The sequence below is a fragment of a genome, unplaced genomic scaffold, assembly GCF_019419815.1.
Source record: "Pyrus x bretschneideri cultivar Hongxiangsu unplaced genomic scaffold, Pyrus_bretschneideri_v1 Contig30, whole genome shotgun sequence".
NCBI classification, from domain to species: Eukaryota; Viridiplantae; Streptophyta; class Magnoliopsida; order Rosales; family Rosaceae; genus Pyrus; species Pyrus x bretschneideri.
Genome location: NW_025999613.1, coordinates 3,022,784 through 3,036,576, shown reverse-complemented (window position 1 = coordinate 3,036,576; position 13,793 = coordinate 3,022,784). Strand labels below are relative to the sequence as shown.

The 13,793-nt window shown below is 40.4% G+C and overlaps 1 protein-coding gene across 2 annotated transcripts; it reads right to left on the bottom strand.

Moving 5' to 3' along the window:
* Positions 1–7,313: 7,313 nt before the first annotated feature.
* Positions 7,314–9,399, bottom strand: LOC125479907. Of its 2 annotated transcripts, none has more exons than XM_048590055.1 (2): positions 8,348–9,399; positions 7,314–8,135 (listed from the first exon to the last, which is right to left on the bottom strand). In XM_048590055.1, exons 1-2 carry the CDS (start codon positions 8,852–8,854, stop codon positions 7,872–7,874), a joined length of 771 nt encoding a protein of 256 aa, XP_048446012.1. In that variant the 5' UTR covers positions 8,855–9,399; the 3' UTR covers positions 7,314–7,871. The 2 variants fall into 2 exon arrangements, with proteins under 2 accessions (XP_048446012.1, XP_048446013.1); XM_048590056.1 differs by having other exon boundaries at positions 7,314–8,199; positions 8,520–9,399.
* Positions 9,400–13,793: the final 4,394 nt, after the last annotated feature.

Here is a 13,793-nt window from a genome sequence, read left to right as displayed (position 1 = left end):
CCGACTCTAAATCGGCCACACGTAGCATATCCCAGTCGGGGGGAGGGGGGTAGCCCATTAGCCCTAAAATGAAACTGCAGGCTCATTTTTCAATGTGGTGCAAAGATATATCACTTCTATTTTTCATCAGTGGTTTCATTCATGATCATTGTCATCTAGAATATCCTTAAGACTCAACGACGTTCTTCCGGAATAGGGAGAATATAAGGTCTCTTAAATCGTAATTTAGTACCATTCATACAACGAGGAGCGTGCTAATGCTCTTAATAAGGTTGGATAGACCTAAAGTCGTTGCTAGAGATGTGATTTAGGTGTAAAGTTAGTGTGCATAGTATCACATTTATCCAAACAACTAACTTTCCCACATTCGTACCTAATCACGTGTTTAATTGAATTCGGCCTCATGTATACAAGAAACATGAGTCAATTAAGTCATATTTGAGGATAATATCAATAATATTATCCATAACTAAAACAAGCACCAAACTTGAATCAAAGAACATAGAAAATTCTGCTTTCCAAAAGGTGCTTGGTGGAGAAAAATTAGTCTCACATATTGACTACAAGAATGGTACTCCTTAATGACATTGGTAAGGGCACAAACAGGTGTGTAACCAATGATCTCTTGACACACCCTAACCCGGAACGTCCACCTGGACTTCGTAAAACTTTAACCGTAGCTTTAATTTCAATTCTGCTTGCGCTTATGCGTTCGTATCGTTGAGTACTTCAAGAATACACTAAAAAAATATTTCGTACGTCTCACTATGCGTTGGTCAACGAAAGTCAACACCCTCACCTCTAAGGTATTTTCAACAATTCACTCATTTAAATTTAATAAAATTGTAAAATTAGAGACGGGTTGTCACATCTCTTCCATTGAGACAGAAGTAGATTCTGCAAGGTTAAGGTTCGAAAATACTATCCCTTAAGGTGGCAAGGATCACGCTACTGGTCCGAGTTTAGTTGTGAACTTTTGCTTCATAAAAAAAGGTTCCTGCAAGAACACATAATACAAGTTACTAATTTAAGTGCAGTGGATTTGTGTTGCTTTAGGAACTCAAGTGTGAGCGCTTTGGGATTACAAAAGGATGTTATCGGTTCAAAGAAGAAAAATAAATTATTGAATCGTTAATGGCCAAAAGTAGCTTCAGGCCGATAATTTTGGATTTCTTGTCAAAATAATGGACTGCTGATCACTTTTAATTAATTCAATAAATTGGAACCATGATCGTAGAAGCAAAATAATGACATTTGAGTCATATTAACGTCTATTGGCTTGGAGCCAAGCGATGATAAAATTATAGCCTTAGTACTGCTTTAACAAAAAACATCCGAAAAATATTTGGGTATGGTTAAGAAGCGGGAGACGCCAAAAAATGGCATTGGGTCGAAAAAAACTACAGCCCAGCACGTGTGGGCTGGCTGTGTGAGGCACGGCCATGTAGCAAGCTACAGGGCTTGGGCTACGTAACACGGCTGCACAGCAGCCCAACTTAGCTGTAGGTTTACAGGCCAGGAACTGAGGCAAAGCCCAGCAACGCTAGGCTTGCTGTCTTTTGGGTAGTGGCGCGAAGGAAGCTCAGCATTCACTGGCTTCCGGTTGACGTAGGACAAGCCCATTGGCTACTGGCTTCAGTTTATGGGCCAAAACAAAGAAGCCCAGAAAAGTTAGCTTGTGAGAGACAGGCCGAGTCGCACGAAGCCCAACAAGGGCTGCTGGCTTCTCGAATGGGCAGAAGGCATGAAAGCCATGCACCAAGGACCTAAGCTACATGCCTGATCCAATTCGAGCAGGAAGCCTGGAGTGCTACCCTGTTGCTGACCCAATCTTCAGGCTTGGCACGGTTTACATGGCGTGGTTGGGCTGTATGCCAGCCAGGCGCAGCTCGAGGCTGCGGCTTAGCTACAAAGAAACCGTATTAGTTTTTATTTTTTTCAAAAAATTTCTAGGGTTGGAAAAACCCTAATTACTTTTAATTTCTTTTGAACTTTGACTCACAAATTTCAAATAGTAAAATTGTGCAATGCAGGATGTTTGTGCTTCATAGGGAATGTTTTCATGTACCTGATTGGCAGAAAACTATAAAAGCCTTTGAATTTGTAGAAGATCATTTTTAGAAAGCCGGAATTGCATCTTCAATATAGTGTATCACGTTCAACTAGGAAAAATTAAATTGAATCAATAGCATCTAGATTAATTCAATAAAATAATAAAATAATCATAAAAAGAATGATTAAAATGTTATAATCCCCTCATTGAAGATCAAACACTCTTTAGCACAGCTCCAAGAGCGTGCTGGCCTAATTTACTGAACAATTATAAAGGATAGAGAGGGGTTGGTTGGCGGCACAAAGAGAGAGAAGAGAAAGATGTGTAATTGTGAGGTGTGTATTAATTCCATCTCATTATGTTTTTATAGTAGTAGGGAAGGTAAATTTCTTATCCCAATACAACTCTAATAGGATAATAGAGAGTCTAATAGATATGATAGAATCTACTAAGGATATCTCATATATATAATAAATAGTACTTCAATCGTTTAGTCATTTATTATAATAAACGTTATTGTTGGACGGTGCAATCTGTTTGTATACTACCTCTTTCTTTTTTGGGGAAACTTAATATGAGTCCAATTTTATGAGCCATTATTAGTTATCATCCAATTTGGTTTTAAATTTTGGGTTAGGTCCAATGATTTATTATCCACTTAAGCTTATTTGTATTTTCTTGCCAAATTTACCCTCAAATTGACTAATTAAGTAATTATTGTTTTTTTAATTTGTGATTAATGTTATCCTTAATTATAGGATTAGGGATTGAAATCTCTTTTTTTCTTTTCATTTCCCCAACCGTTAATTTCTCTTTTCTTGTTTCTCCCTCACAATATCTTTCTCTTCCTGTGTTATTTTGCTGGGTAATCTTCTTCCATAATATTCCTCTTCTCCTCCTCTTCCATAAGAATGATGAATATACATTTGATTGGTTAAAAAACAAAAAAAATTGCATTAGTGTTTTGGATTCTTCGTCTTTTTTTTTTTTTTTTTTTTTGCCTCTTTTTCTTTTATATATATATATATATATATATATATATATATTATTTTTTTTGAAGTTCTATCGAATTAGCATTTTCTTTAGTGTTTCCTCCCTCAATATCATTTTTCTTTCCTTTTTTTTTTCTTTTCTTGTTTTATGTACCTATATCACTTGTCCTTTTTTTATTTTTTTTTATATTATAATGTACATGTATCATGAATAATTGTATTTATCTACCTATATATATATATATTATATTCTGTTGATAATTTAAAATTAATTGTGTTTATCTACGTGTACCATAGGATTTTTTTATAATACTCTACCCATATTAGAGATTAATTGCATATGTATCGTATGTTTTTTTGTTTGTAAATTTGTAAACACGAAAAATTCCTGAAACAAGAAACAAGAATACGTGTACAAAATATATTTTTGTATTAATGATTTTGGGGTTACAATCTCTTTGTAATTTGATCCTCTGATTCTATCTTCGTAGGGTGTAGGTTTGTGGATGAGTTGTTGATCCAAAGGGCCGTCGGGGCTTGATCTAAGGATGAACAGTTGATGAATGGATCTTCAAGGGGCGTTGGGCTTGATCTTGAAGAATGGGTGTATGAGTTTGTTGAGGTTGTTGATCCAAAAGGCCGTTGGGGCTTGATCTTAGGATGAACGGATGATGAATGATGAACACTTTCTTCAAGGGGCCGTCGGGGCTTGATCTTGAGTTGGTGGGAGTTCTTCAAGGGCCGTTGGGGTTTGATCTTGAAGGAGGATTTGACGAAGAACGAAAAGTGCTTTCTTGATCCTTCGGGATTTGCTTGAGAGCTTTAGAGTTTCAAGGCTTCAAGGTTTTGGTGTAATGTAAATTTCTCTTCCTTTCTTCTTTTTCAAAATGAATGCCTTGGCTTCCTATTTATAAAATTCCAAAACTTGATTTTTGGATTTAAATAATTAGATGAAATAAATCATTTCTGCCAGGTATTGACACGTGTCCTATTTGATGACTTTTCCAATTTATTTCGATTTTTCGTTGAGTCACACGCTACATGTAAAATTTATGTGACACGTGAGAGTTGAAATTTTAATTATTGGTCAACATTCATTTCACCGAAATTTTGATGTCTACAAATGCCCCCACTTCAAGGCGCGTCGTAGACATGTGCTTGTCACGTGTAGAAGATGCGTTTTGAAGTCCCTTAATGTAGATGTCAACCCAAGGGCCGTCGAGGCTTGATCTTGAATTGGGCTGGAAATTTCTTCAAGGGCCATCGAGGCTTGATCTTGAGTTCGACTGGAAGATTTTCTGGTTTCCTCCAATCGTTGATTTTCCACAGGCTTAATCTTGAACTGGGCTGGAGGATTCTTTTGGTCTCCTCCGAAGGTCTGAACTTACTCCTTTTATCTGGAGTTGAATTTGATTCAAGGGTGGTGAACACTTGATTTTGAATCGGACTTGTAATTTCTTCAAGGGCCATCGAGGCTTGATCTTGAATTGGAAATAAGACCATGAGTGGTTTCAGGATTCAGACACATGGCAGGCAAGCACGAGGTGGAGGTGATGACCTGTTTCTTTGTTCAATCTTTCCAATTCATATTTGAAGAGGGTTAGAGGATGACTCAGTAGATGCAGTTGTTGCGTTTGCTAACGATCCACAAGATTGATGTTTCATTGTCACTCGTCTTAACTGTTCTCCAAGCAGATGTGGTCCCTTCTCTGGAAGTGTATCAACCGTTGAAGATGACTACTCGAGAGCAACGCTAGGTAAGCAACCAGGGAATAGATTCCAGGTAGTCGGTTCCAGATCGGAAGACTGACTCCAAGTGCCGGCTGATTGCTCTCTTTCACTTTGCTATGCGAGTAAGAACAAGGACAAAGGAAAGGACATGGAGAAAACATGATATGAGATACCTTTGCTTTTGAAGAAGCAGCGAATGAATCAGCACATACATTTGTTGTGCTTGTCTCCACATGCTTCGATGTATCATTTTCACTTGCCTTACTTGCTCCCTTTGCAGAAGTGGTATTTCCTTATGCAGGTTTGGCATATTCTCTTGTAGTATTTGTCCTCTGATACAGGAGTGGAATGCAAGCCTTGCATTTGAATGGACCATCACTTCTTGGTGGCAGCGCAAGTTTGAGTGGAGGTTTCGACATATTGCTTTCTCTGTCCTTGTCTTGGCAGGTGAGAACAAGGGTAAAGGAAAAGACGGGGAAAAAGCATGATATGAGATACCTTTGCTTTCGCCCTTGATGATATGAGATACTTTTGCTTTTGAAGAAGCAGCGAATGAATCAGCACATATATTTGTTGTGCTTGTCTCCACATGCTTCGTTCTACCATTTCCTCCTGCCTCATCTGTACTCCAGACATCTGGTATCTTCTTTGGGGAAGAAGAAAATTGAGTATTTCGAGAGGCTTTGCTGGGAGTGCGCCCTCAGAGGTGAGGAAGAGTTGGGCATTTTTTTGCAGGTCTGCCTTGCCATAAAAGATGAAGGTCGACATATATAGGGATTTCCCAATAGCAAGTGGTGGTACTGTTCCTTTACCATTGTCGACAACTGTTGGGTAATTGAAATAGTAAGATTCACGCGTTCTCAACTTTGTCAGAAATCTTTGGCAAAGTTGCTTGTAATGTCTGCAAAGTTGAGGTTACATGTGAAAGGTACTGACAAGTTTTGATCCAGCAAATCCGGTTTTTTTTTTTTTTGAAATTCAAAGAATGATGACTCTTCGATCCTTGAATAAGCGGCCCAGCTTTTAAGGTTCGGACGGTGTTACCTCTTTGATTTCTGAACAAACGCTTCTTCGATTTTTGAGCAAGCGTCTCTTCGATTTCTGAACAAACGCTTCTTCGATTTCTGAGCAAGCGTCTCTTCGATTTCTGAACAAACGCCTCTTTGATTTCTGAGCAAGCGCCTCTTCGATTTCTGAATGAACAACCCTGTTCCTCCTTTTTTTATAGAGGCAAAAATTGTGTGGTAGTTGGGATAATGACCTCTACGCGTTTTCAACTTTGTCAGAGATCTTTGACAAAGTTGCACGTGTTATCTGAAAAGCCGAGATTGTGTCTGAAGAGCGTTGCCGAACTTTACGCAGGAAAATTCGGCTTTTAAGATTTGAAGAGTGGTGTCTCTTCAATTTTTTGAATCGGTGGTCGTGTCGCCTCTCCTTTTTATAGAGGTATCGATTACCTCCAACATGCACACTTTGAAGATTGCCCATTCGTAAAAATCGTCTCCGGTGTATTTTGTTTTAACGGCCCTTTGAGATTTTACTCCATCCAACCCTTTTCTTTTAACACCTTTGAAAATGGCTAACCCATCTAACATTTGCTTAGATTTGAGTCTCAGCAGTGATACGGGCGTGCCGCGTCAAGGTAATGTATGGCGCCCGTCTTTCTTATCTTCTAGTGGCCCTCTTACAGGTGAAGACTCCGTGATGAAGGATGCAACAACAGCTACAATAGTAGCTAGGAACCTCCTCACTCCTAGAGATAGTAGGCTGCTTTCAGGACGGTCCGATGAGTTGGCCGTTCAAGAGTCCCTAGCTCTCAGTGTTCAGTGTGCGGGCTCTTTGTCCAACATGGGCCAACGCCTACTTGCTCGATCCCGTCAAGTTGAATCATTGATGGCGGAGGTGGAAAATCTTAAACAAGAGATCCAACAGCTTAAGCGCGAGAATAGAGGTTTGCACGTGCTTGCAAATAATTATTCGACGAGCATGAAGAGGAAGCTTGATGAGCTGCAAGAATCTGAAGGTCGAATTCAAAGTGACCGTCACAGGCTTGCGCCTTTCTTCCGCACCTTTTTCCTGCGTCATCTAGCGTTCCACCAAGTATTGAGGTCTCGAATGATCTATCTTCGATGCCTCCCGCTCTTGGAGTTTTGCCAAGTAGTGGGCCTTCACGTGAACAACCTTTGTGAAAGCTCCATCTTTTTTTTTTTTTTTTTTTTTGTATACACTTGTAATTTCTCGGAGATTAATGGACATGCTTTATTTTATTCAGTGTATTGTGCTAAATACAGATAAAACATATACATCACCAAGATGTGTTTTTTTTTTTTTTTTTTTTTTTCACTTGATGCCGTCCATCATCATTCCCTTTTCTTTTATTTTATTATTTTTTTTATTCTTTACCTTCATCATTGCTTCCCAACATCATCATTCCCTTTTATTTTATTTTATTATTTTTTTTTCAACATCATCATTGCTACCTCTCCACCATCATTCCCTTTTATTTTATTTTATTATTATTTTTTTCTTTTCTTTGCTTTCGGTGGCGCTGATCCACCAAGATTCCACCATTTCTTCTTCTTTCCAGACTGGCGTGTCCTTTTTTTTTTTTCTTTTAATAATAATTTTTTTTATATATATATTCCCCACATGGTGCAGGGAGGAAATGCAGAGGAGCTTGGAGTAGTAGGAGGTAAGAGACGGAGAAAGTCTTTGGGTGTGAGTTGACAAACTTTGGTTTTGTCAATCACATTCAAAGGCAGCAGCAGAGGCAAGCAGATGTGAGTTGACAAACTTTGGTTTTGTTAATCACATTCACAGGTAGCGACCATGGCGGAAGTGCAGAAGCAGCCAGAGCTTGAAGTAGTGCAAAGCGTCGAGCTTCACGATCGGCTAGTCGTTTGACAGCGGTCACTAAAGTTCTTCGCCGATTTTGACCACGGTGGCCGGAGTGAGGAGCTTGAGGTAGTTAGTGGATGCTGTTGCTGCGACTATGGAGTTTGGAGAGCTGAAGCAGCGGAGTTCGAAGAGCTTGAAGATGGAGCACAGCCGTGAGAAGGTCAATGATCGAAGGGAGAAGGGCGCGCTGCTCAACCTTAGAGAGAGACAAACTGCCCATACAACAACATGAAGATCTTACTGGGGTAGATGGGTAGAATGGAGAGCATGGACGAAGAGCTCAACGAAGACGGAGACGGCTCGGGGTTTGGTGGATTTGTCGCTAGTGGATCAGAAATCCTTGTCCATATGCTGCAGGCTGAGATGCGGCAGAAGGGTCTTCGACTAACATCACGAATCATCTTTGTTTGTTGGAGCTTTTTTTTTTTTTTTCCAATTCCTAATTTAAACTGGAATTCGAATGAAACTTGGTCAGCAACCACTAGCGCCCATTCTTCTTTGGCTGGGCTTTCTTCGGGTTTCTGTCTCAATGAAGAACACCAAAAAGCTTTTGAAGACGACCATGGCCCGTCGACCGACAGAAGTTTGGGACCATAGCTGGGCATGTTGGGTTCCTCTTCCCTACTTGTTCAAACGTGCAGAGTGATGGCTTCTTCTCCATTGCATCTCTGAAAAGAGAAAGAGAGATGTCGAAAACTTCTTTAGACACCCAAGAGGCTACAGGAAGCTGTGGGAAGACGGTTTGCTGCTGTGTTTTGGTGAAATCTTCGTTGGACATCACAAGTTGCAGGGTGTTGATGACGGCAAAGACATGGCGTAGCTGCTGTCTCTGTTTGGGCTTCTGCCTGACGTCGGCGGTTGCTGCAGCGTTATGCAAAGAAGGAAAGGCTGCTGCTTGTTCGTCCGTCACTGCTGTTGTTTTGTTCGAAACCGTCCTTGCATCATCGGCGGGTTTCGAGACCATCGCTGGGCACGATGGGTTCTTCTTCTCCACTTGTTCAAACATGGAGGATGATGGTTTCTTCTCCGTTGCATCTCTGAAGAGAGAAAGAGAGATGTCGAAAACTTCTTTAGACACCCAAGAGGCTGCAGGAAGCTGTGGGAAGGAGATTTGCTGCTGCGTTTTGGTGAGATCTCCGTTGTGTTTTTTTTTTTCTTGTAGTGCTGCAAATGTCTCCATCGGTGGAGATGAAGAAGGAACACTCCGCGGGAGGAGTTGACAGCGGCAAAGACAGAGAAGACGGCAAACGTCTCCAATTGTGGATAAGAGGAATGAGCAAGCTCAAGGACCAGGTTTGTGGGGTCGATGTGAATTGGTGGTGCATGTTTCCACCTCCACTCGAGGACGCTTTGACTCGGCGTCGCTAACAAGTCAGGCAGCAATTTCCTGAGCTTTCTGCTTGGCCAGTAGGATGCTGATGCTGCTGTCTTCCAGCTTTCGCTTTTCGCCGGTAGCGGCTTCTCGGTATTAGTCTTGGTCTTCTTTCATGGCGGAATAGCTCTATGACTCGGTGAATGACTCGACCACAAATTAGAGAGAGAGAGAGAAAGAGCTGGGCCTGGATTTGGGCTAGTGGAATCCGGCTGCTCGAGCGAGCTGGGGATGATGATGGCACTGGGCCTGGATTTGGGCTGCTCCTTTTTGTGGACTTCAACTTCTGTTACTTTGAGTTGGCATGGGTCTTAAGTGTAGGCAAACCCACTTTAACATGTATAATTTTTTTATTTTTTATTTTTTATTTTATTTTTTTATTTTATATTTTTGAGTAGAGAATATATATATTTTTTTTTCTAATACATAGTAACATATGTATTTTTTTTTTCTTTTCTTTTGTAATAAAATTGACTTTCTTTAATGAAACATTTATTTATTTATTTTGATGTGACTGTACTTGAAGTTTTGAAGTTTCAAGTTGCCTACGTACTCTTCCAAAGAAGAGATCAAGTCATAACGTAGTTCAAATGAGTGATGGTTTTGATGATGATTTTGCCGTACATAGTTTATGCTCTTGCGGGCCAGGAGCGTTTGGTGCCGTTTGCAGTTTCAGCTCGTGCAGGCAAGGAGCGTTTGGTGCCGTTTGCAGTTTCAGCTCATGCAGACAAGGAGCGTTTGTTGTCGCCTTTTAGGCTCGTGCAAGCGAGGAGCGTTTGGTGCCGTTTGCAGTTTCAGCTCGTGCAGGCAAGGGGCATTTGTTGTCGCCTTTTAGGCTCGTGCAAGCGAGGAGTGTTTGGTGCCGTTTGCAGTTTCAGCTCGTGCAGGCAATGAGCGTTTGGTGCCGTTTGCAGTTTCAGCTCGTGTAGGCAAGGCGCGTTTGTTGTCGCCTTTTAGGCTCGTGCAAGCGAGGAGCGTTTGGTGCCGTTTGCAGTTTTAGCTCGTGCAGGCAAGGAGCGTTTTGAATTTGTCAAACGATCTTAGTGAGGCATTCCTTGCAATCTTTATAGCAAGGAGTATTGACTGAGTGATTGAAGAAGTCTTTGGGGAAGAAATCGCGCATCGTGATGGCAACGGACAATCTTTGTGTCATAACTTCATCATCCTCAACACTTTCATGTAGCTTTGAAGGTTGACGGTAGCTGCTTTGCCCCCTTTGCGATTGGTGAACTTGTGGAGGAGACCTATGTTTCTTGTGCATTTTCTTTGGAGTGACATAAGTCCATCCTTCAACTTCATTTGACTTGACTGACATGGTTTTGGAGCATGCCCCCAGCGATTGAGGTGAAGATTTTGAGTTCAAAGAGCCAGAAGTGACGGTGGTATAGTTTGACTTCACCACATCATTAAGATCTAGCTCGATGATCCCTTTCTGAGCCAACTTCATGATGAGATCTTTTAGCACAAAGCACTTTTCCGTCGGATGACTAATGAAGCGGTGGAATTTACAGTACCTTGGACTGTCAGTACGGTTCATATCTTCTGGCCGTTTGCACTCAGGTAGGTCGATCACCTTTTTGTCAAGCAAGTCTTTCAACATGGCAACCACGTCAGAGTCGGGGAATGGATAAGTCTTCTCCTCAAGCTCCTTCAAAGTGCGTCTATGTATCTCTTGATCACAAAAAGTTTCGGTTTGAATCGCCTTGCTTCGTGTGTGGATTTTGACTGGAGTTGTGTTGACCGTCATTGCTTCCTTGGTGGGTTTCCACGTAGCCTTATCCACATTTGGCCCCAAAACTTTGTCATTCTTGTAGTCGGCGATCTGTTCTTTCTTCCCATGACGGGTGATGCTTAACTCCATATCATGGGTGCGGGTGGCTAACTCCTCAAATGTTCGTGGTTTGATGCCTTGAAGGATGTAGTGTAGTCCCCACTGCATGCCTTGAACACACATCTCAATGGCAGAGGTTTCAGAAAGCCGATCTTTGCAATCCAGACTTAAAGAACGCCATCTATTTATGTAGTCGACGACAGGTTCATTTTTCCACTGTTTCGTACTGGTCAGCTCTAGCATGCTTACAGTACGACAAGTGCTGTAGAAACGGTTGAGGAATTCCCTTTCTAGCTGGTTCCAACTGTTGATAGACTCAGGTTCGAGGTCAGTGTACCAGTCAAAGCGTTACTTTTCAGCGAACGCACGAACTGTTTGACGAGGTAGTCTCCCTCTGTCCTAGCATTGTTGCAAGTTTCAATGAAATGGGCGACATGTTGCTTCGGGTTTCCTTTTCCATCGAACTGCATGAATTTTGAGGGCTGATAACCCCTTGGCATCTTCAAAGCATCAATCTTCTTGGAGTAAGGCTTTGAGTACAGCACGGAGTCATGCGAGCTTCCTTTGTACTGTGTCTTGATAGTGCTTGCGATCATTTCCTGTAGCTGCTGGATAGAGAGAGATCCCATGAATGCTGTTGCTTGGTCTAGCTTCGGCTTCTCTTCAACTTTCTCCGCTGGTGGCTCCTCTTCTTCGTCGACTTCTTTCTCTAATAGGCCAACATTTGGGTCGACTTTCACGTCGGGTAGCGCATCTAGTTGGTTGACAAGTGCGGCAATCTGCAAGTCCTTCTCTTCCACAGTCCGTGTGAGCTTTGCGATTGCTTCATTCATCTAAGCTAGCTGCTCCTCGATTGAAGTTGCTCCAGTGGTCAGGACTTGCATGGTTGTACTGCCGCTCGAATCAGCGTCGGAGAGTAGGGACTCTGAGTATTTCCTCGGGCTTTCCCCCCTTGATGCCCTTAGCGAGGCTAGGGTGATCACAGGCTCGTACCTCAGGTGCTCTTGTTCCTTTGACAAAGTTAATGCAGTGTTCTTGTTCTTTGCTTTGATTGCAGGAACAGCTTGATCATTTCTTGATGCCATTTGCGTTTTTCGATGATTTGAGGATAGAGATGAGAGGTAGAGATTATCCCACCGGGCGTGCCAAATTTGTAAACACGAAAAATTCCTGAAACAAGAAACAAGAATACGTGTACAAAATATATTTTTGTATTAATGATTTTGGGGTTACAATCTCTTTGTAATTTGATCCTCTGATTCTATCTTCGTAAGGTGTAGGTTTGTGGATGAGTTGTTGATCCAAAGGGCCGTCGGGGCTTGATCTAAGGATGAACAGTTGATGAATGGATCTTCAAGGGGCGTTGGGCTTGATCTTGAAGAATGGGTGTATGAGTTTGTTGAGGTTGTTGATCCAAAGGGCCGTTGGGGCTTGATCTTAGGATGAACGGATGATGAATGATGAACACTTTCTTCAAGGGGCCGTCGGGGCTTGATCTTGAGTTGGTGGGAGTTCTTCAAGGGCCGTTGGGGCTTGATCTTGAAGGAGGATTTGACGAAGAACGAAAAGTGCTTTCTTGATCCTTCGGGATTTGTTTGAGAGCTTTAGAGTTTCAAGGCTTCAAGGTTTTGGTGTAATGTAAATTTCTCTTCCTTTCTTCTTTTTCAAAATGAATGTCTTGGCTTCCTATTTATAGAATTCCAAAACTTGATTTTTGGATTTAAATAATCAGATGAAATAAATCATTTCTGCCAGGTATTGACACGTGTCCTATTTGATGACTTTTCCAATTTATTTCGATTTTTCGTTGAGTCACACGCTACATGTAAAATTTATGTGACACGTGAGAGTTGAAATTTTAATTATTGGTCAACATTCATTTCACCGAAATTTTGATGTCTACAAAATTAACTACCTGCATCGCAGATTGATTGCATTGCCTACATGCAACATAGATTAGTTGCATTATCTACCTACACCAGTTTGATTAGATATTATTTAAATATATGTTCATGACATATTTTGTATTTATGTACCTATATCATAGGTTTTTTTCTTTTTGTAATCTACTTTTATCAAGAATGTATATCACAGTAGATTTTGTTGTTGATAAACATGCCATGAATTTTAATTTTAATTTTTTTCCTTGGATATTGAATAGATTAAAGGCTTTAATGATTCAAAATTTGGATAAATCAAGAAATTTAAATATATTTTCATTTAGATTATAAAAGGGTAAAATAGACATAAAAATGATCAGTTGAACCTAAACTGATAAGGCACATGAAATTGGACTCAATTGGAAAGTAGCTCAATTTTTTGGACTCGGATCTAAATGCCCCATCTTTTTTTTTAAATACACAATTCCTTTCAATTTAATCAATGCATGCCTCTTTCTGTTTGTATATTGCCGCTTTCAATTTAATCAATGATATTCCTTTCAATTAACATAAAGTGCTTTTAAAACTTCATACAATGAACTATTTTGTTCAGTTATTTGTCATGAAATATTTCTATATGTAAAATTTTTGTTGGGTTTCAAATTAATATGACTTTTTATCATGAATTATTAATGTGCGTAAGATTTAAAATATAAAACAGAAATTAAGAAAAGAAAATAATGTAATAAAATAATAATTTAATTAACATATCGGGTCGAGAGCGAAACATTAAAATATGTTCAAATGCCACATAGGCTATCAAATTTAAATTTTATGTTCAAAATTTCTCATCTCCTTTAAAAATGGTCTAATAATTTTAATTAAACCATGACTCCATCAGGCGACATCTAAGTCTGATCGCTTAATCATTCTACTTTCACTATGACTCGGCCTAATCGTGCTTTTTTTGGGGGTTGGTCGGCGACAGATAGAGAAGAGAAATATGTGTAATTGTGAGGTGTGTATTAGTTCCACC